The sequence below is a fragment of the Galendromus occidentalis genome, unplaced genomic scaffold (assembly GCF_000255335.2).
Source record: "Galendromus occidentalis unplaced genomic scaffold, Mocc_1.1 scf7180000076357, whole genome shotgun sequence".
Classification (NCBI taxonomy): Eukaryota; Metazoa; Arthropoda; class Arachnida; order Mesostigmata; family Phytoseiidae; genus Galendromus; species Galendromus occidentalis.
In genome coordinates, this window is record NW_003804346.1 from 222392 (window position 1) to 249302 (window position 26911).

The window sequence follows — 26911 nt, forward strand, 5'->3', positions numbered from 1 at the left end:
ATGGGGCTCACCGATCTTTGTGGCGCCAAGGGTCCAAAACGGCGACCCGCTCCTGTGCTTCTACCTCACGGATGAAGATCCGAGGGGGAGGGTAAATAACACCCTTGCCCCCCAGCCCCCCGCTGGGCAAGGTCTTCATCCTCTCCTCGATCCTCGACTACGGCCCGTCTACTTTCCTCCTCTCCCTCGGAATAGCGCTTCACTTTCGCCAGCTCCAAACGCGCGCGCGCCGCGCTATTTGAAGCAGACGATTTTCATTGAGCTTTGTTTTCGTCGAGGGCACGTGTGGTTGAGCTACTGCTGCGGCTGTGAGGGAGCGAGCATTGCTGTGGTGTGCTGCTAGCTGAACCCGTCGTTCACGATTTTCTGCCGTTTGAGCGGTTTCCTCGTTACCTGAGGTGAGTTGACTGAGATCATTCCTGTTCCCAAGCCGTCGGAGAAGCCCTCTGCAAGATTTGTCCCGCGGAAACCAGAGACCTTTCGGCGAAAAGAAGGTACACAGTCGCGCTTTCCGCCCCTGCCGCGAGCCAAACCGACGGCCGCCATCCAGGGAAGAGCCCTGCGAAGAATTTTCGAGAAGTTTACAAATAGACCCGCGTTGCGATGTCCTTCTCTATGCGGCCCTCCATAGGAGTGGAACGGATCTTGACCGGAGTATTTTCACGAACTTTTCTCCACATTTCTTCCCGATGGCAGCGGCTGCGACCGGCATGGCCACCGCCGACGGGCGTCATATCTGAGCCGTCAGACGAATTTCTTCATGACTTCGATGGGGGGGCATCTACAAGAGATTTATGTGGCACAATCTCGAGATCTGCATCCCCACGGTGTTGTCATGGAAGCTGGAGCGCTCGATGGGACCAATTTAATGACTCACTAAGTTCGGTCTGTGATGATGGTCAGAACCGGCTGTGGCCGGTTCTAATTCCGAATTCTCGAGAAATTCGTCGATTTTCTGAGTTTCCCCAAAAAGGATGATTTTGGATTTGTATCTAGATGAGGTCGATGATCTTGTTTTTTGGCTCTGACGAATGAACCTTGTTTGCCGATGATCTAGCGCGATGCACTCCGCGTCCCGAATATGGCGCCAAAAACCCCTACTCGAACCCAACGGCCATTCGGCATTCGACTTGGGAGCGCCGTTCAGGTTCTCGACTTGTCGAACTGAACGCCATGTAAATCGTCGGGCCGGCTTACTCCTAAGGATTTCGAGGACCTCGGGGCGAGGTTTTGAGATCGAAAAGCGTTCCGAAATCATGAAGCCTGATCCTGTATCTGATGAGGGGGCGGAGTGATTATCTCCGATCCCTCATCTATACCCGACCACCCACGTTCCGAGGGGTAACGTCATATTATGCAGGGGCGGAAGACTGTATTGAATCCCTTTCGCGATCTTAACCCCTGATTTTCCTCTGTCTCCAGATGGCTTCCGGTGAAGACAACGTTCCTACGTTCAAGTGTGTACTCGTCGGTGATGGAGGTACGGGGAAGACGACCTTCGTGAAGAGACATTTGACCGGAGAGTTCGAGAAGAAGTACGTAGCCACTCTCGGAGTCGAAGTCCATCCGATCGTATTCCACACGAATCGAGGTGCCATCCGATTCAATGTATGGGACACTGCTGGTCAGGAGAAATTCGGTGGACTCCGCGATGGGTACTACATTCAAGCTCATTGCGCAATCATGATGTTCGATGTCACCGCTCGTATCACTTACAAGAACGTTCCCAATTGGCATCGAGATCTCGTTCGCGTCTGTGAGAACATTCCAATCGTGCTGGTCGGCAACAAAGTCGACGTCAAGGACCGCAAGGTTAAGGCGAAAGCCATCGTTTTCCACCGCAAGAAGAATTTGCAATACTACGATATCTCGGCAAAGTCGAACTACAACTTCGAAAAGCCGTTCTTGTGGCTTGCGCGTAAACTCATCGGAGACCCAAACCTCGAGTTCGTCGCCATGCCGGCTCTCGCCCCGCCTGAGGTTCAGATGGACCCAGAATGGCAATCGAAGCTCGAGAACGACATGAGGGACGCCCAGAACACCTCCCTACCCGACGATGATGAGGACGACTTGTAAATAACTATAATACCTACCACACCACCAACGAGAGAGACTCTCTCCAAGCGATGAGCGGCATTGATGTGTCCAGGGGGAATGAGGAACAACTACGAGCTGATGTATTTAGGGAGATGAAATGTTGTTAATGAACGGGAACTGCTCAGGGGGCAGCTCTTAGCTCGCGGGAAAATCGGGAAAATAACATCGATGTCTCTCGTCCGAACATGCAGCGTGAATATTAAGGCGAAAGGAAAACACAGGAAACTGTCTTCTAAAATCGGTCAATAGTGAAGAATAAATTTCGATTTCAAGATAAGTTTGAATGTTGTTGAATTTCGGACGAGCGAAGTTGTACACACGTCCGAAGGGGAAGCCTGCTTAGATCCTTATACTCACTGATGGATTGGCCCAGATTTTTTTATTTACTCGAATGATATTATCTGTCTCGCGAGATTGGAGCTAAGCGTCAATACAGAGGAATCCGAACGAATATTTGTCTCATTTTTCCCCAATATCTGAGAGAACGGACGAAGGATTCAGCTTCGAGGCTCCAACAGAATTTGCTGCGTGAAAGGACCCGTTCTTCTCGAGCTCCCTCTCGGTTAGGAGTCTCGAGCGAACGTGGCTCATTGCCGGGGCGGGATGTGTAGGGCGCAGACCGACTCCCTCAGAGATCTCGACGTCGTTGCATGAAGGTGGCTCCTCACCGATCTTGCTCCGGCGGACGAAATTCCCACGTCGGAAGACGATTGGAAATACTAAGGACTCCTTCTAAGAGCGCGACTTATCGTCCTCGCATTATTCCGAACAGCAGCTCGTGTGTTCTACTCGACGGAGAGCCGGAATCGATCGGGATGAGCACCCAGTACTTGATGGATCACGAGACTCAGTCAGTCGGACCTCAATTTCTTCCGGGATCAGAATCTCCTCGTTCTCCGCGCTCGTCTTGGGCACGACGGATCGATACTGTACCCTAGCGCTCGATACCTACCACCCTCACTTTGGACATCCTGCTGAACACGTCCTGATACCGAAAGACGAACCCTGGAAACATCGTCGGGGAAAAATGGGACCGCTGCATTACGGACAACGGAATCAAAGCATTGCCGGGCCTCGGTTTGGGTATCGTGGCCCCTCTTCTTCTCTTCAAGCGGAAATCGTGGCCTCTGATATTCGGCCACGATTATCAGAGTGCTGGGCTACAACAATTATTGTCACCTTGACTCCGAGTCGTCAGCGGACATGCGCGCGTCCCAGATGAGAGAGAATCAGAAATAATGCAGTGTTTCTCCGATTCCGAAAACCGAAAAAAGAGAAGAACTCCGTTCCAAGGCCTCACGCCGGGAACCAATAAAGCCTCGATGATTTCAAGCGCAACGTCCTGATTCCGTGCGGGCTCCTTCCGTCAAATTCTTGACAAATCCCGATCGGGGGAGTATGTGAAAACGCCATCCAATGCTGGATCCAGCTCGTCCTCGTTGCCCCCGGCTGCTCCTTCATCAGGCGCTTGAGAAATCTTCGCGCCTTTTACTCATTCCCAATGTTATCCATGTCTTTCCAGTCCATTCCTTGCTTTCCTATCACAGCCCATGATCCCATCGGAGCGAAGAGTGCAAGAAAGAGAGATCCGAACTTATCGACTGATCCTCAGCAACTGCATAGTTTTGATGGTGGAGGACTATGAGCGCATTTTGGGGCTCGAGCCGTGTCGAAGTGAGGATTTTGCGGCCGTAAGGCCAATCTCAAGCTGCCGCCGTAAGGCCAATCTCACGCTGCCGCCGACCCACGCCAAAGAGGGAAAGGGAGACTCCATAAAAGCGTATGTCATGAAAATTTGCTGCCTCAGGCTATGGCGTCCTCAGCCGACGTGGAAATTCAACACTGAGCTCGATATTGAATGTATTCATGGCCAAACCCTCTTTATTTGAGATCTCTTCGCCCATGCATGGCTCAGCAGCTTAACGAAGTTCACAACAGCGATACGATAAGCTCAAACAAATTCCAGATCGTCTTCTAAGATGTGTGGTAGTCGACATCCGGCAATCGGACATCGCGGGTAAGGATGCGACTTGATGTGATTAATGATGGTTTCGTAGCAATAATAGTGTTTACAACGTTTGTTTCGCACGGGGACTTTAATCGGGCCTCTAGTCAAGGGATCCATCCGGATATTCGGTTCTTCCTCCACAACCTGGAATTCATGGAGTCGGAATTCGTGCGGATTCTATAAGGGATGATCAGCCCGATTTTCAGTGATTAGAGGACATATGATACCACAAAGTAATATGTTCGTGCATGAACCTCGACAGCGGCATTCCGACTTTTCCGTGTCCCGGAGCTCTTCCGCGCGGCTGACGACGACGCTCCATCGAAAATGCTCTGGAAGCGGGCGAGTTCAGGAAACTCGTGCGGAGCTCGTTTCTCTCTGCTATGCTTCTTGAAGAGATCCTCGAGGTTTTTCGATATTTCTCCGGATCCGGGATCTTCCCTGATAGTCGCTAGAGCTCGTGACTCAGCCTCCAGCGTCAGCCGAGTGTCGTTCAATTTCCGGAGCGATTCGACTGTACCGTTTTTAAAATCTTCGTCGAACAACTCCGGAGTCTCCTGGAAACAAAGCAGCGCCATACATGTATCATCAAGACGGCCGTGCACGGCGAGCAAGTTTGTGAGTTCTGAACTTGAGCGGCATATTATATCGACGAGATCAACTATGAGGAGACAATGACCCCAACCTTGAGAACTTTTTTCGTCTTCGCGACGGTCGTACAAATGAGCTGCATGTCGTCCTGGATAGAGGCAATCAGGGATCTATATTCTGCGCCTAATAACTCGATTCGGCGGGAGGTCATTATCTCTGAGAAAGAAATCAGTCCAACACAAGAGGAATGATTGTCAACTGAGTTGCCCACAGTACGGAGCACGCACTGCGGAGTTTTACGAAGCCTACAGCGCAGCGAGCGTTCTCGACATCGATGGGGTCCAATTAATCGAGGACATCGAATGTTGAATGTTCTGTGGCGCGGTAGACTGCTTCGAGTCATACCGGACTCTCCGGGCTCCGAGATGATTTCCGACATTTAAGGGTCGAATGATATGTAAGCAGCCGAGGGATCCATTCAGAAGGCTCACATTACCAGAAAATTATAAAATCCGGTGCAGAATTCCAAGAAAGGAGGAGAAGGATTCCAAGCAAGAAAAGGAGAGAGCATACTCCACGTATGCAGCATCTTCGGTAAGCACTGTGCACGGCTCTGTCCGAACCGCGCGCCGAATGGCGAAACGCCATACGCCATCTTCTTCAGAATTTCGAGATGACTCTGTGAGCCGAGAAGATCCTAGCCCTGGAACGTGTAACGCCCCGTGACTCGGCGAAGGTGGCGAAAGGTCCGATCGCGTTCTTCAATCCGAGTGTACCGAATTCGTCTGCTAAGCGATTGTTTACTTTCGATCAAATGTCCTAGACCAGCTGTATATCATAAGAAGAGGAGTACGTATCTCCAGGCGAGACGAGGTGATAAATTCCTCGAACGGTTCATGTCCACGATCTCCTGAGCATGGGGACTTCGGAGAAGACAGCCACGCCGGGACCGGTGGCTCTCAAATGGGTTCAACTTCTAGAGAAGGAGTTTGACAAGGTGGGTAGATCTCCAGAGAGAACGAAATATGGTTTTGCTAGATGAGCAGATTGGCTCCGATGGAAGTGTTCGTCCCTGCTCCCTCTCCGACCTCTTGATCTTACAATGCTCCGCTAAATGCTCCGGCGGGAACCAACAAGGAGATCGATGAGTGCTTCCAGTGAGTGCCACCGACAAACTCGATTTGGCGTGCCGAACCGAGGCTCGAGCGCTGTTGCCGGATAGATCGAACGGAGCTATTGAGGGCTGATGAGCTCGAGATACCGCGAACGAATCGGTAGCCGGGAGCCAGACGAGCACATCACTCTTGGAGTTTGATACCGGCAGGATGTGTTCCTCGCAAGTTCACAGTTTCTTGCGCCATTCTTTCTCTCCCGAGAACCATACCCGCTATCTTCGTAAGATTCTGATCTCCATCAGGGTCCTCGAGTTCCCAGGGCATCTTGACCGCTCCCAGAGCTTCATTGATGTCTCACGATTTTTCCCTTCTGATCAGGAGGTTTTTCCCTCTGAGTATTGCTCCTCTCCATTCTTTTCTCAAATCCCGCAGCTCGAAATCCTTCAATCATCATATGCGAGCTTCCGACAGGTCTCTTCGCATCCGGAAGCCTGCTCGGTATTGTTGATTGGAAAGTGTTATTCTGGAGTGATCACTTCTTTGTGTTGACGCTTGCTTGCCCGTCTTCTCCCGCTGTCATGAACTCGACTCGGGTCGAGGGAGCCCTCTTGAGCTACCTACTCCGGGCGCTTTATTACATTGGTACGCTTCGAACAGACGCCCGGTCCGATTCATCCCTCCGCATGGACTGCTTTCGGAAAAAACTGTTCGCGACATGATGTTCTGAGCGACGACAAAAGCGATACCAGTCGCGGACGGACATCGGTCGTTGGAAGGATGCGCTCGAGAGCGTTTGACTACCAAGTGTCCCCTTCATTTAAATCAAGTCCGGATGAACTGCGTGCTCATATTTATAATTTGAATTCCAGGTTTACATCGAGCTGGATGCTATGCTCGGTGATCTCGAAGAAGAGCATCAACCGCTGTGTTTCCAAGGCAGAGAGAAACTGACGGCCCTCAGTGCTGCATTCGGCCAACTTGTTCATAAGACGCTGGCCGTGTGTGACCTCAACGTGAAGCTTCAGGTTTGTGAATCCTCGATTTCAAGCAGCTTTTTGTGCGGACATAATTCGAGTGTCGAGTCGAAACGAGCCTTACATCTTGACTTAGATTTGGAAAAATACACGAATGAGTTTTATTGGAGTCTTACTCTTGGCAAGGTCCAGTCGACGTCGTCGTAAGCTCATCGATATCCATTAATCAATGATTATATAGAATAGCATCAGGCTCAAATGCTCGCTGAGACTGTTGCTCTGGTGATATCCGTTGCTTTCGCAGAGTGGCTCATCTATGATTGTTTTGCGTGACTGCTCGGAAGTAGCTCCTCTCCTCGGGTGAAGAAGTGTTCGTTCACGAGCGAGCGTATTCAACTCTGTGATCGGAGGTGACAGCGCAACGAACGTAGTCTGACGATTCTTCTGGACTTAAGATGCTCTGCCCCCTGAACTGTATGACGCTCTACCCGAATCTCATCGGGGGTCGCGGATTAAAATCCGCTTTGGGATCTTCCGTTTGCGGCAAATCATGGAGCTCAAGAAGCTCATCGTTGATCTCCCTCGCGGGGCCATTTAGGCCCGACCGTGTTGAACTGTGGAAGAAGTGCTTTTGGTAATTGAACTTTCTCCGAGACGCGTTCATTGAGCTCTAAGTACCTAAAGACGCCGCGTGTAGGTCAACACTGTCCGCATATAGAATCGAGGAAAGTCACGCTCTGAGAAGAGGTCGGGATCGTTCGGGGCATTCCCTCGTCCCCCGAACCCACCGCCCGTTTACCTACGAGTGGCAAATGAACAAGTCTTACACTAATGACAGGAGCTGGCTCTCATAAAAAGCGTCTGTTGTACCTAGATCCATACTCAATGGATTTGCTGCCTGGTCCAAACGGTCCTTCAAAGTTCAGGTTGTGATTATTGGCGTTGCCATTGCTATTCAGATTGTGGTTGTTGGTGTTGCTCATCCCGCCCTGGTTGATGACACCATTGACGTAGTCTTTCAATTGGCCGAGACTTTTCTCGAGTGAAGTCGAAATGTTCGAGCTGGTGTTCCTCAGAGCTGCCAGTAACTCCGCCTGCTGAAGAACCGGAGTCGAGTCACTCTGCTGCCGATCGGCCTGCTCGAGAAAAAAATTTTGATCGTTGGAAATCACAATAGACCCTTCGAGGATCACCCGATCCGGTCGGCCCCTGATATCTTCAGCGAAAAGTCGGGGGGACGAAAATTAGGGAGTCTACTTACTACCTGGAGGGAACACGAGTCCATGAGTTTCCCCTGCGATTCCTGGAGAACTTTGAAAGCTTGCGCCACGTTCTGGTAGAGATGCTGTAGTTTCTGCTCAAATGTCCGTCCGACAACAGAAAGTGCTTCGCCCATGTCCCTGAAATCCCGATATGGCGTCCTTATACGCTCTGGGGGCGTCAAAATATTGGGATGGGAGCAACCACATGCAATCGAAATCCAGAGAGAGGCCTAGTCTCCTCTCCTTGTACGACCTGTTCTGCTGTTCCGAGCTACTCAAAATAGCCTCAAGGTCGTGTCGGAGCTTGGCGAGCTCTTCTTTGTACGATTCATTCCCTTTAGCGGTGCATTTGCCGTCCCCCTGGAATCATTCAGCGTCAGAGCTCGTGTCCCTCGGCGGCAGCGGAACACAAATGAGATCCGCGACTATCGCATCGACTCACATCTATTCCGATCGTGCTGTTGCCAACTCCGTCCCTGACTTCCTGAATCGCTGCCATGAGCTTCGTGAAGTGAACTTTGAATCGATTCTCAACTTCCTCTGTGATGTTCGACACCTCGCACTTCGCCTTGTTGACAATCGTTTCATTTATGATCCTGTGGGGGACGCGAAGCTCATTAGATATTCCGGAGGGCTGCGATCGCGGTCTACGGGGATAATCCTCTGAATCACCGATGACGGTTATCTCAGCGTTCAGTTTTTCAATGAACACCCTAAATGTCCAATAATTTTCACCTGTCGAGCCTGGTGTAGATTCCCTCAACTATTGCGTAGTCGGGCTCGGAATCGGAGGAGCTCTGCTGCTGCTGGAGCCTCATCTTGCGTCCCTCTCCGAAAGAGTCCACAATCATTTTACCCATCGATCGGACCAAAGTTTCGACGACTTCGAGCTTCTGGATCGACCTTCAGAAATAGATGAAACATCACTCTTCTCGACTGGATCGATGCGCCTCTAGAACGGCAGCGATTCACGGAAATCGGCGCGCATCGATCGCTCGTCTGCTCACCTCTGGTACTCTGAGTCCCGTTTCGTCTCCTGTTTCATCACACGGCCCATGAGGTCTTCGAATTGTTTATCGTAACCATGGCTGAGCATGTCCAATTTCGTCCAAGACCGTTCCAACTTTGCGTCGATTTTGCCGTCGATCGTGGAAAGGCGTGTAGAAAGTTTTTCATTGATGACGTCCAACTTGGTGTTCAGATGAGTCGACTGGTCTTGCTGTGATTCGGAAAGGAACTCTCCGCTGAGTATCTTCGCTCCGGAAGCTGGGCGGATGCGCAATATAATTGGGAGTATTCCGGCATTGGTACCTGTTTGGAGATTCGCTGAACATCCGTCGTGGCCTCAATCCTCGCCAGTTTGTTTTCAATGCTTTCGAGTCTCCTTCCTAGCTGTTGAGTTATGTACTCGACCGAAGTTTGGAATTTAGAGATTGAAAGGTCCAAAGTTTTTAGTTTGTCTTCGAAGCCGGCCGTTCGATCCATGACTGGCTGTAATCAAGGAGAACTGAGCGTATTGCCCTCGTCGCTCCCAGCCACGCGGGAAATACCGGCGGGAAGCACCGACACTCACATGCTCGGTCGAAGGAGCGAGCGCCGCATCGAAAAGCTACCCTATGGTCATCCAATCACTAACTCGTGGGGAACACAGTCTCACACAGAACATGCAGACGCGCACAGGGACGGATGGAGACCGTGTACAGGTTACGCATCCCCAATCAGCGTAGGATTGAACTGTTCCTTTCGGTTTGTAGCGTATCGATCGAGGACTGGTCATCACGGGGAGAAATGTGGAGAGGTATACCGGCTCGTTCGCAGAAAACCTCCCGGTCCCCTCATCTCCCCCCCGGTCCCCTCATCTCCCTCCCGGTCCCCTCATCTCCCTCCCGGTCCCCTCATCTCCCTTCCGGTACCCTCCCGTTCGGAGCGTGGCTACTCGGGGACATGGGTTCTGAGGGGGGGTTGACTTACGAATTGGGAAACTTCTTGACGAGGGTATCCACCGGCCTTGAACTGCACGGCTGCTTGTTGGTTTTCTTCCTCGTCTTGCTTCGATGCGAGCCGAGTATTGAAGTTGAATGCACCCGCCATAGCCCGAGTTTCGGCCACCAAGACGGACACGAATACCATAAGACTCGTGAGAGCTCCAACAGACAGCATTGTGAAGTAGGGAATGTAACGAATCATGGAGTCGAATCGGATCATGAAATGTTCTACAGGATGTGGAAACACCAATTAACGCTTTACCGATGAAAGAAACATTCGATGAAGCCAACACGAGAAAGGGGGAAGCCAGTCGGAGGACACCATTGATTGTTGACGACCGACACTTTTAGCGGTGGAAGCGCCAGCGGTGTGGACGAGGATTATCCCATCCGTGTTCTTCCAGGAGCAATTCGACGAAACGAAATCCCAGCTGTTCTCCTCGGAATCTTCTCTGGTTGTCGCAGAAAAAGAGACCCGTGCGCTGATCTCCAGATTGCAGGCTGCACAGCTTGAAGCGTCCCGTCAGAGAAAGGTGTCCACGGACGAAGACGCTCAAGCTATTCAGTCTCGGCTGGAGGAGGAGATGAGGTCGATTCTGGACGAAGTGGAACGAGACGCGAGGCTCAAATCGGAACTGAACTTCCTGAGACAGGAGAACGAAAGACTCCGGAAGAGTCTGATCAACTCAGAGAGCGAATTGGTGGGCGCGAAGTTGGCCGCCAAGTATCTCGACAAAGAGTTGGCCGGCAGGTAGGTCAATTGCCTCATTGAAAATTTGGCTCTTTATGGCTCCCGGTTTATCGACTCGACTGCCTGAGTGAATCTCGTCGATCTTCGGAGGATCAGGTATTGATGTTTTCTCCAACAGAATTCAGCAAATCCAACTCCTCAACGGAAATCTGAAACCGGCCGAACAGGATCGACTATGGTGCCAACTCCAATCGGAAATTCGTCTCCATCGCCACAAGACCGTCATCATGGCTTGCAGGTAGGTGCCGGCTCTCCGCGCCGTGCTGTTTCGCTCCGACTAGTGAGGTCGATGGACTGCATACTGATGAAAAACCTCTTCACCATCCCCCGTCCAGAGCACGTCTCGACCACTACGCCTTAGAACAGGAAAGAGCGAGATCAGCTAGGATGCCTCCCTCGGGAGAGGTTCGAAGAGTTGTCGTCTACAAGACCCACAACGAAGGACTAGGGATTTCCATCACGGTAACGTCGCAGTGTCCGACCTGTCGTCGGCCAGCAAATATCATTCTGCGATGAGTCTTCCCCTCAGGCAGCTACAGATGCCTGGAGAGAGACTGTCAGAGTCCCCTCCCAATGAACTCTTCTTTCCAGGGGGGGAAGGAACACGGTGTGCCTATATTGGTGAGTGAGGTCCATCCGCACATGGCTGCATGGCGCTCTGGCCAGTTGTTCGTCGGAGATGCCATTCTCTCGGTGAACGATGTGGATATCCGGAATGCACTTCACGATGAAGCCGTAGAAGTATTGAGTAGACAGGACGGTAGCGTTGAGCTGGAAGTTTTATGGATCGACGAAGAAAAACACGACGAAAAAGAAATAGATCGCGAAAAGGAAAATGCTCGACTGAAGTGAGTATTTCATTCTGCAGAAGGGGATTTCGAATGTGACAAACCTTGGAGAAAAAAGCGGAATTTCCACGACATCAGCGAAGTCTTAGGGAAGTCACGCTCCTTTTCAGGTACCATTTCTTCCTACCGAAAGACCTCACAGCCGATGTTGACCATGTTGACGGGGGAGGGTGAGACTTCTTCAAATATACGTGTTCCCGCTCCAAGCTCCAAATGTTTATTCGCAACGAGTGCCTGTCGTCGCATCGACGCTTATCCCTCGAGGAGCAATAGCTTCTGACTCTCTCATTCGCTTCACAGGTCGATGGAGTCTCAGGATACGAAAACCACATCGTCCCCGAAAACGGATGCTTCGGTCAAGGGTAGTGATTCTGGATCCCTAGACTGAGGGGCCAAAAATGTCCAGTCGAGACAACACGAATTAGCTGCTTGTCTTCTTTCCCTCGAACAAGAACCCGCCCCAACACATAACGGATATGCTGGAGAGGGAAACCAGGAGCTCTCGCGTATGGATTGGAAAACGAGCCCTACGATGAGCCCTGGTGCAGATTACTCTCCAGCATGAAGTTTGACTGCCCTACCCTGGTGCATCCCCAGATGAGCGGTCTCGCTGAACCGAGTCTGCGGAGTCAACACTGTTTTGATATCGGAAATTTTCTTCAAACGGGTGATCTCGACGAAGGGAAACTCAGTGGAAAGTATTAAACTATCTCAGAGAAAATTTATCGAAGGGCGATCTGAGTGAGCGAGTTGTACCCGCTTGGAATATCGGGTCGGACGTTTCAAGGAGGATAATATCCCCAAGTTCTCGGCGGGGAAGCCGCGAGCTTCCATACTGTACATAGCGATACATAACGATACACAAACGACATGGCACGGCTTCAAAGTCATGATGCGTCCTGGGAGAAAAAATGAGCTTGGTATCCAAGATAAGAGCTGAAGGAACTGGAGGAGAAGATCAACAAGGGCGATTGCGTTGGACGCTTCAACAGGCGACGGCAGGAATCTCCCTTCCAGCCGTATCGGGGCTCTCCGATTCCCAACCTTCTTGCCGCGAAATGCGAATCCCTCTTCTGACCCCGGTTTTCGGAGCTCTGTCGCAATTCTTGGATAGGATGAGTTCGCGATCGCTATTTTTCGTTACCGAACGAATCAGGATGCCGAACTAAGGTCACAGTCGAACTTCTCTTCGGGGTCGAGCCTCGGGCGAGACAACGAGAAGCTCCCAGCTGCCTGGAGAAGGAGGACGACGTGACTCGATATATACCTGGTGGTGTGGTGGTCCGGGTATACGATCATTGTATCATGCCAGTTGTGCCATCAAGAAGAATTGTGTACAAACGGGTCTTCGTGCCTGATCTGATGGGCTTTATTAATATATAAAATAAATTTGGATTTGTGTCATTGTCTGCGACTCTATCATAGATCTTCTAAGAGTTCGTTCTGAGATGCCGTCCAGGCAAGCTCCCGACAACACCGCTCCGTGAGGGGCAGGACGCTCATTCCTGACGTTGGTGGGACAAATACGTACTGTCGAACGAGAGGCTTCATTTACCGTATGGTTGAGACCACAGATGACTCAACGAATATGTTCTATGATATTGAGCGAATCGATTAGAGTTTCCGTCCTGAAAAATTCTGGGATTCGGTGGTGGGCTCGGCCGCTCAGAAGGCCTGCGTTGGGGGCCATCGATCCCCTGATTGGGAGACGCGGAGCTTACAAACGAAATCTCACGGACGAAGAGCTCTCAACATCCATGGAATTTATGGACTTTCAAGCGTTTGCGATGCTCTGCTTCGGCTTTCGAGTACAGTTTTTCATGGCAGAGGGGAAAATGTGCACCGTCGACATGACGCGCCGTGTATCATTCTGTTCGCCCGAGGGCTCGACTCCAAAAAACGCAGACACGCCAGTCGATCATAGGCGTACGTCTGTTATTTCTATCTTCGGGGCCCGATCCGGGCCGGCGTTCCTCCGTTTGACATACTCGGCGTAGTGCTCCGATTCCTGCAGAGTTGTCGGGAGAGGAGAATTCAGTGTTTCCGGGAGAATTAGCATCAAGGGCGCCCCCAGAATCGCAGAGACCCCCAAGATCAGGAACGGCACACCTTTTCCGTAGGTGTTGCCCTGGAAGCCAAGGGAGGGAATCGTTCAGCGAGCGTCGGCTTCGCCAGGGATGGGCGGAATTTTGGAAAATGTAAGGAAAGTCAAGGTGACTCACCAAGAATAATATGTATGGATTTGCTATCATTGTAAGCTGTGATCCTGTCGAGGCTGCGCCCAGCGCGAATCCCCTTATGACCGTTGGGAAAAGCTCCCCAGCGAATACGTAGATCACCGTAAACGAAATTGTGATGATCATCCTTGAAAGCGACGGGAGCAGCACGGCAAGCCACGGCAAGTCTGTGGGGAAATTTTTCCCATCTTCATCAAGGGTCAGTCGATTCCACTCAGAACGAGGTTCTCGACCTTCAAAACTTCCTCCTGTCCGAGTCTATAGATCGGTTTCCCTGATTCTTCAATTCCTACACTCACCTTCTGGAACGAAGGCTGTCGCAGCGCTCAGAACTCCGCTAAGGAAGAGGGTTCCCAGCATGACGCTTCTCCGACCGAGATAGCGGGTGGATATGCAAACCAAGAAGAATCCCGGAAATCCGAAAACACTCGAGACGAAAAAGGCCACGGCGGTCGCCGACGGCAGAATCGGCGCAGCCAGACTCAAGCCATGGCACAACTGTTGATATATCGCGCTGTGAGCGATTACGACAGATTGCTGCAGATCATTGGTCATAGTGAACCTGAACACGAACCATCGCAACGATGGCCCACGCGACGATGATGATTATGAGTCTCAATGCGACCCTCGGATACTTCAGGATTTGCGAGACTGCGATCTGGGACTTCGGATTCCGTGGTGAAACTAAGTCGGGCGCCTAGGATAGTCGAAGGATGCTTGATTCAATCATTGGGACTGGAATTCACCGGCTCTTAGGACTCGCCCACGGCCGAATTTCCTTACCAAGTTCTCCCGCAAGAAGTTCGGCGCCAATGGATTCCCATTGACCGCTGCGATTCTCTGGATGATCTTCTCCGCTTCGTCCACCCTTCCCTGGGAGATCAGCCAATGAGGCGACTCGGGTAGCGCCCTGCGGATTCCCCAGAGGTTTTATTCTCCGGATCGTGAGTCTCGGTGATTGAGTATCCTGTCTCTATGTTTCAAATTTACACGAACCAATAGAAGCCGATGAGGAGCAACATCGGGAAAGTCATCCACGCCTGGAGGGTCCACCAGTGTCTGGCGAAATAGGCTACGACGGGAAGCAGCGTCATTGCGAACGTGTACGCGAGGTCGCAGATGATGCTCGAGGTCATCCGTTCCGAGGTACCACTGATTTCGCTCGCTGGAATATCAGTAAATATCGTGATCGAAGGACAGATGATCGAGTCTCAGGTTCGTAGAACGTTACCGCGTACCTAGATGAACCCGTGGACGAAGACGTGAGCAACGTCAGAGTGAGGACGGAAGTCGGAAACATACGCACCCATCACGAAAGCCAGGCTGAAGACACTAGGGTAGGTCAGGCCAGTGATGAATCTCAGAATTATGTAACTCAAGTAGTTCGGTAGGCACAGAGCTGCGAGATTCCCGAATACGTCGAGAGCTGTCGCGAAAATCAATGCGGGTCTCCTCCCCCAGTTGTCCGAGACACATCCGAAAACCAAGCTCCCGATCACCCCACCGACGAAGAAGGCGCTCTGAGCTGTGGTCACAAGCCACTCCTGCTCGCAGACCGCGTTGAACTGCGGATCAACGAAGAGTAGCTTAGCTCCTGATAAGAAATCAAGTGAGAGTCTCACGACCGGGAAGGTTCTCGCGTTCTTCCTCAGTAAGGAGCTCCCGATCGTCGGAACGAGCTCCTCAAGATATCCAGTGAGTCTCCCGTTTTTTGGATGTGATCGTGATGCTCGCATCGCAAGCTTCATGGCCAGATTTATTTTACACCATACCTTCGACGCGAGGGTCTCGCTGTATTCATCCTTATCGTAGACCCATCCATTGAGGCATTGGACGGAGGGCCAACGATTGCGCTCGACGAACTCCTCAAGGATTGTCAAGTTGATATATCCATGGGTTTTGACGACGTGGTCGATGACGGAGTTCAGGTCGACACCATATTGTTGACATTGGGAGAAAGTTCCTCGGGAGTCGCGCGGCAGGAAGATAACTCGTAGTGCAGTCTCGAAATCCTGGAAACTCCGCCAATTTCACTCTCCTGTTTGGCGCATGCCGTCGAATATTTGGACCCCGATTGCAGCCGGGGACGGATGATGTGGCGAATCGACAGCACGACGATCTACGGTTCCTTACGTATTTCGGCCCCTTCATATACATATGCTTACCTCTGGATGTGTCAAGCTCTGCCTGAGAAGCATCGCCCGGTCGTCCTTAAGGGACGGAGAACAATGGTGCTCCGGAACATCCGAGATGAATACATGGACGAATATATTGACGCTCGCGAGAAAACAAGCGGGTAAACACACAAGAACGAGGAACCATTTCTGGTAACGGCCGAGCTGTCCCGCTCGCGAGAGAACCTCATCGAAATCCATGTCTCTCCCGTCGTCCCAGAGGAGGCCCGCCCTAAGTTCCCTCACTGAACCACAACCCGATTGTCATCCGGATCCGGCGCGATTCGTGACGGAGCGATTCGATGAGCAGAATATCATGCGGAGGGGAAGCTTGCAACAGAAGCGCGGTGAGTTCTCGCGCTCCCCCGAGGGACTCAGTTGTCGAGGTGGGTGCGATGACGCCCCCGGGAAACGGGAGGGGGTGCCGCCCGACGCGGTTGCGCCCCGTGAGACGCAGCCGCGATGCGGAGCTACTGATCGTGGATACTATCGGAGCGGCATGAGCAGAAAAGCAGAGATTGAGCGCTAAGGCCTGGTACACATCAAGTCGGAGGATGGGACGTGGGCCAAGCCAGCTGAAATCAACAGGTGACACGATTACAACAGGTGAAGAAGGCTTATGCCTCATGGAGATGGATCCAGAGCCCCAAAGGGGATGCATCGTGAAGGTCACGGAGAGATTTACCGAACAAAGAGCTGAGTAATCCCTACACGGAGAGACTCGTCGACCGACCGAAATCGCAAGCTGCAAATCGAACGGAGAGCACTGAGCGCCGCTCTGAGAGTACGAAATGCCTCAACTCTAGACAGCTCAACGCGGAACGAACGGTAGCGTTCAGAATATATGGACCTGACAATAAGCCAAGCGATCTCCGGCAGCAGAGACACGACAGCTGAATGAAAATCGGAAGAGACCAATAGTACCCAGCGGCGGTCTGAGAGGACGAAGCTTCGAAGACGGAGACAGCTTGCTGAACTGTACGAACGTAAACTGTCAACGCTAGCTGGTTATGCAGTAATCGAACCGAAAGTTGAACGATATCAATTCTCGCTCCCGCATCCACATCAGAACCGATCCTGATAGGGGGAGCAGAAAAATGATCGGTCCAGCTCCCCGGTTGACCATGAATCTGTCAAATCAGAGAAGGTTTCAACATCGAAGTATGCTTCCGAGCAACGATCACAGGCCCGATTTTCCGAATTCAAGTGCAAGGAGCTCCGGGCGGCTGACAATCGATCCCTATGGTCAGAGCCCGGAAGCTCGGAGATTGGAACATAAAAGCCTTCTTCCGCTTCTCCCCTCTCACTGGCTATCTAACTGGCTGTTCATTGGACAAGCTGCATTCATTTCCCCGTTAGGTCGCCTGTGAATATCGAGACTGAGAGACAGGCGGCGTCTCCATATCCCTGAATTCGTTCCATTCATTCAGGAACCAGTAATCGAAATTATAAGAAAGAGAATAAATTGTAATAACAGCACCTCGGTCAGAGCAGATATCCTCCATTCGGGGGGATCGTATTCGAAATTTCTCTTCCTCACGTTTCGGGCACAACAATGAAGCATGAAGATCAACAGCGGGGGCGACTAGTCGGAAATCGGGGCGCTGATATGAAAGCAGGGTCGACGGGTGCACGAATCTCTGACTTGACGAATATCTCGCTGAATGATTCCTTCCTCGATTTCATGTTCCATCCCAGATCATCGCGCTTGAAAAAAGGGAGAAAGACTTCGAAGCTCTTAGGACGAAGTTTCCCAGCCGGTAAGAATCTCCACAGAATAGGCTCATTGCATGTCCCGACCCATTAGACGCGCCACTTTCCGTGGATTCGTCCATTTTCCGAGTCGCGGGAATGATATCGGTTTTCGGAGGTCGTCACCTGGTTGCGTCAAGAAATGCGCCAATCTTCCAATTCTCCTCTCGCCGCATTAATTCCCGCGTCAGCTCGTGGTGGAAGATGGAATTCGACATCCAGCGACCGAAATCATCTTTCGTGGCTCAAAATAATTTCTCGAATAATGTATTTCCATGTTGATCGTGATGAGAATGCTTCTTCGATCTCGCCGGACGATGATGACGCCCTCGCCATATCCGACATCATGGAGCTTCGTACATCGAAAACAAGAACGGAAAAGCCAGACCGCAACCGCCAGCGAGCGAAAGTGAAACCGATCCCGAAAAAGAGAGAGATAATCAAGAACGGAGTGGTCAGAGTGAAATCAGTTCCGAAAGACAATGTCAAACTACGAATGAAGCGCTCAGCACCCAAGCTAGCTCCCAGAAGCCTCGATACAAAAGCCAGGAGGAAGACTTGTTGTTCGTGTGTTTTACTATGATACCTTTCAGGGATCGCGTGTCTAGTCGATTTTTCGCCGTTCCTTATTCCTTAGCGATATCTTGCTGTACATATATGAAAGAATGCGCGATGTTTAGTCAACCGTTCTGATATCATTATTCGTGAGAAATGGAGCTCAAGAGGCATGGACGTGGTATGCAAGGTTTCAGGAAGAGATGCGGGGGTCCTCCCTCTGCTTTTGGGACTGCCGACAACGGGTGGTCCTATAAATCCGTGCTATGGCTTCCCATGCTATGGTTTCGAGTACCCGAGGAACTAAAGTCACTCCTACAAATAAGAGGATCCCTGCAGAGCAATGTATCACATCCCCTTATTTATTATTAACCTCCCAACGGTATCCGCTTGAGTCCAAGGAAGGCATTGCATAGCTCACTTGGAGTAATCCCAAGAAATGTACAAAAGGAAGCAGTCGTTCAACGGTGATTCTCCATCACTCGCACGCAAACATTCTGTTCTACTATGGTCCTGACTCTCACCGATGTAATCCAGATATATTGTTTGCAAAAGTGTAATCATTTAATTATACGCATGTAGATAGAGCACTGTCCATTTATATACAACAATTGTATTCCACTCCCCGAATATTGCAGCCCTCGGACGGCATTGAGGACTGATCAAATCGATCCCGTCACGAGGTGATTCGGAGCGTCATTGAACATGTACTTCAGATTGTAGGCCTCAGCGACCAACATCGTGATTTCGGTATCACCCCATTTCGCAGTCGGGAGATTCTGGAGCAGGAGCATCAGACCCTGGAAATCTCGTTCCATCATCAGACTCTTGGAGAAGTGCTTGAGGAACGCCGCACACACATACAAATGGAAGACCGAGAAGCCGGTATCGCCTTCAGAGAGGTAGGTATCCCACAACCTCACAGTGCACCTCAGTGGCAGCTCTCGCATCAGAAGATTGTTCATCCATCGAAAAGTGAATTGCAGGAATTCAATCCCGTGTGCTTCAAGGTGATCGAAGAGGGGCTCTGTTGGGACAAATCACATGAGTCAGTCAAGGAGCTTCGACGTCGGCGTCAATCCGGCATGACAGCCGATGTTCCAGAGAATCATAGGATTCAGGATCGGTCGACTAGAGGGAAGAGGTTGACTAGATGCAGGACGAGGTCACTCACTGTCAACTCGCTGCATAAGAATACGGAGTGTGTTGACCTTCGCTTGGATGCCGGGCTGAGCGAAAGTGTAGTTATCTTGGATGCCATCGAGCAGCTTCGACATACACCAATACGAATCCGCCTCGATTTGGTGAAGATCCGATTGGGATAATTTTGCGACATCGAACACTTCTACATCCTCCTTCGGCGAGGTGAGCTCACACAGGAACACGACGAAAAACGGGGTCACGAGGTCATTCATACCCTGCACATAACCAGATGCCGGGTGTCGTATGCTCCAAATGTACAAGATTCGCTCAAATATTAACTGGACCTATCGAGAGAAAGAGGGAGTGAGAATTCGATGATCGGATAGGACCATGCGATCGGTCGTGCTCTTGTCACATCCGCGGAACTCGGAGAGATCAACAGCGAGGAAGCCTCACTCACGGCTGGCTGTTGGAAGAGAGGAACGAGGGGAGACATTCGAGGTATGTCGATATGGATTTGTCGGTATGTTTCCTGGTGCATCTGGTCCTCGGATCTGTTATCGTAGTATTGCCGTACATAACTAAAGTACTCTTCACGTTTTCGATCCAGGACCGGTCTCCGGCGATCAGCGCTCACTGGCAGATATCCCTGCAAGGGAGCAGCTCTAGTCAGGATGATCATAATTTTTCTCGACATGGTTTCCGGAGGAAAGTATGTGGCCCTTCCTGGGATGGGATTCCAACCTCGAGTTCGGATCCCAGGCGCCAAAGCGGTTTCAATTGCGTCGGCGAAGGCTCTATAGACATAGACCATCGGAATGAGATTCTCAGAACAACAATCTCTATCGTATTGGCCCAAGCGATGCTGAGTCGTATCGAGTCGAGGGCATATGTTTTGAAAGGCCTTTCATTTAAAGAGGCCGCGCGATTTGTCGAACGGGATCAGGATTCCAGCTGTTGTCGAATCACTCAGATAGATCGACAAGGAGCCATTAGAATCAGGACTCGTCTCGTCCGGATACGGGCTCCCTAGATAAGGGTCCACCTTTGACACAATTATAATTCAGAAGCCTTTCGAGCAAATCACAGATCAATGTGTGCCGCCATAATACGAAACAATTGCTCCTCGCGAGCGGTCGCTTGAGCTATCCTTTAAATATGAGACTGGAGTCGGTCCATTCCCCTATCGTAACTTACCGACAAAATTTTCCAGACAAGAGGTCTCACTTGCGTCGGTATTCCTTTCCAACTTAGTGTACGGAGTTTTTCTGAAAGTAGTCGTCGTTCCATGAGAGATAATGTCGCTCGGATGGAGATAAATTCACACCAATTACTTTGCCCTCTGAAATGTCAACTGGCACGCAAGGGAACTATTCCAGTGTGCTCAAGTCGAACATTTTTCCTCGGAGAGAGTGGAGTCGGGGGAGCTAATTCATTCTATCTTCGAACGGGAGTTCCTCGCAAAATTATCGTCATCAAAAGAGGTCCGATATCTCGTCGCGGTCCCTGTCTTGCATCGATTACGTTCCGCTGAGATATCCGGCTCCAAGTTGCTCTTCACGTCGCATCCGGCGCCGCGATCCGGGAAAATCGGCCATCTGCCGATGTCGCGTAGCCATCGAAGCTGTGGACATGCTGGCGGATCGGAAAGACACTTGAGGTAGGCGAGCTAGTGATCAGGAGTGACCTCGTGACTCGTGACCGATCTCTATTTAACCGCTGCGTCGCCCTGCACTCAAAAGAACGCCACGTAACGGTGGTGAGCCACAGGACAGAAATTCTTCCCGTCTTCTGCTGTTGGCCGAGGGATTCACAGAGCGATATTCATTCATCAAAAACCGATCGGCTGAAATGAATCCATCCGAACCGTTATCAGATGGAAACGGATTGGGCGGCAGGGATCTCGAGGCTGTATCACCACCTGGGAACTCCTTTGTGGCGATTCGTGTGACTTTACCCGGACCAAAGGATAGATAGGAAGCCTGACGGGCCAGACGACAAATGATAGAAGAGGAAGTTGTTCACCATTCGACACTTGACTAAGCGTCACACCGTGGCACTTTGTATTGTTCTCTGCGCACTACTTTTTCTCGATAAGCGAAGCCACCGCCGACGTGGACCGCGATAGATAGAGCGCACGCGACGGAGAGTCCCCGGTGATGTTTACGAACAGATTCCTTCCAGTTGGAGCAAGCAAAACTCGGAATCGAGACCCAGAAAATCGACATGAGAGGGATCGACGCAATAATTAACTTCTGGGACGCTGAATGAGAATTATCTTGCGAGCGCTGAGGTCGACCTCGTCCTCTCCTCTGACTGAGAACACTCACCTAGATCAGGAGTTTCAGACTGCAGTATCTCCCGGAATTTGTGCTCCAGACCTCTCCTCTGAGGAGGCTCGAATGCTTTGACCGAGGGTTTCCACCCATCGGACCCTCGTCGAACGGCTATGCCGGGTCGACGAGTCCCTGTCACAGTCGGCAGTGCAATACACAGGTTTCCATCAACAATATTTTTCACAATCATCGACGGCGGCTTCGAGCTTGGAGGACTCACACTGAGGACTTTTTTATCTGTAATGTAATGAGTAATGAGCAAGAACTCGATATCATGATTGACCGAGCTTCCGCCAGCCGCGGCTCTCCAGTTTTGAGATCGTTGTCCACTGACCTGATATGTGACAAAATTCGTCATCTCCCACGTCCCACGCATCCTCCGTGGCATCTTGGAAGTTCTGGAATGAGCTGTGGGCGCTTTGACTGGTAGGTTTGGTCGGCATGACCCGTTCGTTCAGAGGAATCGTTCTGCAAAAATCATCATGTTCTTCTCATATATGTATGTGAAGCTGAGCGATTTTCCTCGCCGAACCCCGCTGAATCAATTATTGATGCTCCGCTCCTCGATCTTGAACTAAGTTTTAGAGCCGTCAGAACCGCTCTGAGACAGTTCAGCGACAGAGAAAACGACGCAACGTGAGAACCGTCCAAGCAGAGGATCGCCCCGCCGCAAACCATAGAGCACCGCCTCGATACGTCGGTGAAGAACAATCGCCGGAGTCCATCTCATTATTGCGTCCTCTTTGATCCGAGCCTGGAGCCTCGATGATCCCAGATCGCCAAACGGAGTTCATGATCTTTTTCTTGAAACGGATTCATCACTCGTGAGCACCCGATGCAAATTTCGTGATTTTCTCGACAAGCTCGCCAACGAGTTCATGAACGAAGCAACCCGGAGGAGCCTCCTCCGTTGATCCGTCTCCGGAGAAAGATCAATCTCTAGAAAAAATCTGATCTATCAGAACGGTGAAAAACCTCTTCGGGAACTACTGCTCATTTAGCTCCAAGTAGTAATCTACAAAGAAAGATAGTTTGGAGGGCTCAAGAATAACCGTATCGAGCGAATAATCGACGTGAATTCTTGCTTATCACACGTTGGCTAGGGTAAATATCACAGTCCGAGATGTTGAGCGCGGATCGCGACGGCTCATGTTCACGAGCTAACGTTGCCAACAGCGCGGAAACCTTGAAAAATCTCAGAGCGCCAGCGGAGCGTCTACAAGGAGATGGCTTCCGCTGCGGGGATTCAGAACATAATCGGCAGGGAAGAAAGATGCCGTGCTGCCACCGCACGACCATCAAGACTGCCTCTGCCGCTCTGGGTTCTTCGCAGCCTTCGCGAACGGGGTGAGCGATGATAATCGAGGAGCTGACGCGCTCCGAAGGGAGCGTGGACGAACGCAACGATTCCCTGATCGAAATGTGACATTGATTCCATTTCGATCCTCGGTCTACAGTCTACTTCCCGATCGAATGAAACGGACTGGGTGTGAAACTCGCAGCTGCAGGAGCTTTTCCCTCACACTAACCTCAGAGACCCACACAGAGCAATGCGTTGCCTTCCCATTATAGACACGGAAACGGGCCTCGAGAAATAAGGGAGTAAAGACGACTGACTGCGTGGACGAGACACGAACAAACAGACAGGCAAGGCACTCGGGACGCCGACAGACGGCTAGCACAGCACAAACCTATAAAAACGGAAGCACGTCTGGGGCTCGGAACCCGACGGCGACGATGCCTTCTTTCCACGGAAAATCGGACGTCAAACCTCTTTGTCGAAGAAGGAGGAAGAGCTCAGTTGTGTGACCCACACCATGCACACATGGGTAGCTGAAGACGAGTTAATCAATAACTCTGAACATGGGTCGATGCTGCGAGCAAACACATATCGCTCATCACAGCCCCCGGTTATAGTCGGGAGTGCGACACGCAGGAACAGCGGGTCGGTGGGAAAAAATCAAGAACCCACCTGCCAGGCACAGATCTTGTGGAGTACATCTTCCAGGTGTTCGCATTACGCTTGTCACTGGTTGTCTCCATCTCAAGCAGACATTTCGCCAGAAGTGCGGGACGCACAGCTAAGCAGCTCCTGAGCTCAGCTAATCTCAAATACACTGCACCAATAAACTTGATGCACAGATCTTGCTATCTCTTCAGCTCTCGTCGGTCCGAACTGACACGAAGATCAAAACTATCTTTCAGCTCAACCGCTAGTTTGGCGGATTCCTGCGGCGGCGGCCGCGATGCCGCTCACTCTTCCATGCTCATCGAGGGGCGAATCTTGATCGAGCGAGAATCTTCCGCGAGTCAGAATGAGCGACGGGGCTGCTGGGGTGCCGCGAATACCATGTCCTTCGAGAAAATACGGAGCAAGGAATTCGCTGAGACTTCACGGCCGGACTCGATTCCGTCGGTTTGGATGCTTGGGGAGTCATCAGCTGGGCAGACACGAAGTAAACAATCGTCGCCGTTAAATAAACTTTTCCGCGTCGAGCGTGGATGGGGGAATTTTTTCCTGTCGATGTTCATCGCCGAGGACGTGCGGGCAGTCTCATCCGATGCGGGAAGATCTTCGATATGTTGGGAGACTGAACCTCATGGGCTGATAGAGAGCGTGAGGCTCTCTGTGCGGTGGCAACTACATCTTACCTCCGGGTGAGAAAGTCAGCTATCCAGGATCAGACATGACGACTCTCCAAATGAGTTTAGTGATCTGGAGTTTGTGCGCAACGTTCATTGCGATGCTCGCCTTCCGCCTGGACGAGAAACACCATTGGAACTGGTTCGGAGTTTTCATCCCCATGTTCATTCTGGACTTGAAATTACTCGCCATAGCGGGCTACGAAGTGAGTCAATCAAGCTAAATCGACCGCATCATCATCCATCGTGGGTCTACGAGTGGAGCTCTCGCTGAATGCAAAATATCAGCCGGGAGACTTTCTGCCAGGATCTTGTCGGAGCTATTCAATTTAATGGAATCACTCTCTTCAGGTGTATACTGGCTTCCGGAGACAACTAGAGCCGACGTGCCCCCGGGAATCATTGTTCGTGCTCGGAGTTATTTCGAAAACGACTTTCCAAATACTCTTGTGCTTGCGTTTGGAGTATTTAGCGAACTTGCCGTGGACGGTCGTCCTAGCTCCATTCTGGATCGCGATTATCTTCTTCCAAGCCAACATTCTCGTCCCTCTCAATTATTTCTGCGACGGCTCTGCTGAATAGACCGTCGCCGACTCAGACGAATCCGTGATGTGTACAATAAGTATGAGATGATGAGCCTGTAAATAATAAAACCTGTAGACTATGATCTATGATTCGTCAAGAACAAGGGTCTTCCGAGTCGGAGAATGAATTCTTAATTTCATCTCGGATCCGTGCATCGCTGTCCACCGCAGACTCCACTGCAGAATATGAGCAGGGGCTGTAACAAAATCCGCCTGAGGACTCGGTCCTGTGCTGCATAGTCGCGTTTCATAGATGGTTCACCTGTTCCGGGCCGATCTTTCAAGCTTTCCCTCTATCCAACTCTTCCCAGCCCGTTTCGGATCAGCCGATCCCGAAGATTCACGCTCTCGAATCGTCCACCAGCTTCATTATACAAAAGGTCTCCGCCTAATGGGACCTCATCGGGACCGGGCCACCTCGGGCCCAATACGCGATTCGTCCGACTGACCGGAGCGATTTTGATCCGGGCAGCTTCTTCGGGGACCCGGATTCCGGTCCAATTAGGCGGAAGGTCCGATTATCCGGAGGTCCCCATGAGCGGAGTTCAATGTATATTCATTCTTTCACTACGCAACGACGCCGTCATTAGTATCGACTCGAAGCACTTCCTCGGCACTTCCCTTCCCCTCGCGTATTGGGATAGCAAAATAACCCCACACTCCGAGGACCCCGGTCGAGAGCCACTGCTCCACGATCACTATCACCGTCTTTCCGCGCCAATCTTCGGCCGCAGCTATCTGGGGAAGAAGTGGACGGGTAATTTAGTGAGGAATTCTCTAAGACGAGCCGCAACTCAAAAAGTGATCGTGTTCAGAGTCTACTCCGATGCTTCGATCCGATACCGACGACGGACTCAAGCCTTTTCTCTTCGCCCACGCAAGGATCGAAGACCGGTCGGAATGAAGCACTCGATGTCCGTTCTAGGTGCTAAACTTCAGATACTTAAATAATTTATTGTTGATAGTATTTACATATTTATGCATTCTTTCGTCTAGGGCTGTCCCGCAGGAACGTTGACGCGTCGCAAAAGCAAACCCGTCCTTGTCATCTTGTCGCTGCTGATTGAGACTTGGTCGACTCCATCGGACTTCAATGCCGTTGACTGCAATACGTCAGCTGTATTCGCTCGCCATTCGAGAGTATGGGAATACAATCGTATAGTATGACCCTACTACCAGTAAATCTCTCGTACCGACACATAATTCCAAAGATATCTTGAACGACTCCTCCGTCTCATCTTCCTCGAACACTGCTTTCCCCTGACTGAGAGAAACAAACATATTCTACCTAGCGGTCGGAGCATCCACGAAGAAAAACAGAAAAAAAATCATACACTTCTCAACGCCGCATCTCATCCCGTTTCACGATGAACAACGGCAATAGAGCTCGGGCTCGAGATTTCCGTTCCGTTTGTGAAAGAAATACATGGGGACTGCTTCGCTTCTACGGAAGCGAAGCTTCTGCCCATGCGATCCACCCCGAAGTCCCGAGAGTCCGCCTGAACTATCATTGAACTTTTATCTACTATACAAGTGACCGAGGGTCATTTCAAACCCAGCTGTTCCACATTCACTCAATTATACGCAAGCTCGAAGACATGCACACACTCAATACATCTTTTCTTGCGCACCCCCTCGCTTTGGATGTCTTCTTGGCCTTCCTGATGCCCTCCATGAAAGGTGGTCACCTTTCCGATTCCCTCTCACTCTAAAAATATTCTCTACATAATCTCAAGTCAACATTTCAATCACAACGGCAATGCAGTCTCAATCATAGCTCTTGCTGCTCTCGTCGACAGTACATCATATCCGTGATTCGGAGCCCTGATCACTCGCTGTCGGGGTGACTATGCTTT

General features: G+C 51.0%; 6 protein-coding genes across 6 annotated transcripts; 3 read left to right on the forward strand and 3 right to left on the reverse strand.

The window, feature by feature from the left end:
- The first annotated feature begins 263 nt into the window (after nt 1-263).
- Nucleotides 264-2544, forward strand: Ran (RAN, member RAS oncogene family). The gene is made up of 2 exons (XM_003738905.2): nt 264-398; nt 1423-2544. The coding sequence occupies exon 2, from the start codon at nt 1423-1425 to the stop codon at nt 2074-2076; it is 654 nt and encodes a 217-aa protein (XP_003738953.1). The 5' UTR covers nt 264-398; the 3' UTR covers nt 2077-2544.
- Nucleotides 2545-3956: 1412 nt separating this feature from the next.
- Nucleotides 3957-5054, reverse strand: LOC100899396 (uncharacterized). The gene is made up of 3 exons (XM_003738906.2): nt 4791-5054; nt 4360-4662; nt 3957-4249 (listed from the first exon to the last, which is right to left on the reverse strand). Exons 1-3 carry the CDS (start codon nt 4905-4907, stop codon nt 4049-4051), a joined length of 621 nt encoding a protein of 206 aa, XP_003738954.1. The 5' UTR covers nt 4908-5054; the 3' UTR covers nt 3957-4048.
- A 463-nt stretch (nt 5055-5517) lies between these two features.
- Nucleotides 5518-12294, forward strand: LOC100900667 (Golgi-associated PDZ and coiled-coil motif-containing protein). The gene is made up of 8 exons (XM_003738913.2): nt 5518-5693; nt 6681-6836; nt 10437-10783; nt 10902-11021; nt 11119-11245; nt 11375-11631; nt 11742-11801; nt 11932-12294. The coding sequence occupies exons 1-8, from the start codon at nt 5613-5615 to the stop codon at nt 12017-12019; spliced, it is 1236 nt and encodes a 411-aa protein (XP_003738961.1). The 5' UTR covers nt 5518-5612; the 3' UTR covers nt 12020-12294.
- Nucleotides 12295-13549: 1255 nt separating this feature from the next.
- LOC100900809 (organic cation transporter protein-like) lies at nt 13550-16243 on the reverse strand. The gene is made up of 8 exons (XM_003738914.1): nt 16034-16243; nt 15641-15880; nt 15175-15433; nt 14865-15033; nt 14652-14778; nt 14168-14405; nt 13854-14035; nt 13550-13759 (listed from the first exon to the last, which is right to left on the reverse strand). Exons 1-8 carry the CDS (start codon nt 16241-16243, stop codon nt 13550-13552), a joined length of 1635 nt encoding a protein of 544 aa, XP_003738962.1.
- A 2548-nt stretch (nt 16244-18791) lies between these two features.
- Tbc1d22 (TBC1 domain family member 22) lies at nt 18792-24024 on the reverse strand. The gene is made up of 7 exons (XM_029113147.1): nt 23801-24024; nt 22163-22296; nt 21823-22065; nt 20690-20760; nt 19953-20141; nt 19524-19836; nt 18792-19376 (listed from the first exon to the last, which is right to left on the reverse strand). The coding sequence occupies exons 1-7, from the start codon at nt 23869-23871 to the stop codon at nt 19012-19014; spliced, it is 1386 nt and encodes a 461-aa protein (XP_028968980.1). The 5' UTR covers nt 23872-24024; the 3' UTR covers nt 18792-19011.
- A 272-nt stretch (nt 24025-24296) lies between these two features.
- Nucleotides 24297-25147, forward strand: LOC100899536 (transmembrane protein 60). Its single transcript, XM_003738907.2, has 2 exons — nt 24297-24677; nt 24823-25147. Exons 1-2 carry the CDS (start codon nt 24516-24518, stop codon nt 25051-25053), a joined length of 393 nt encoding a protein of 130 aa, XP_003738955.1. The 5' UTR covers nt 24297-24515; the 3' UTR covers nt 25054-25147.
- The last annotated feature ends 1764 nt before the right edge of the window (nt 25148-26911 follow it).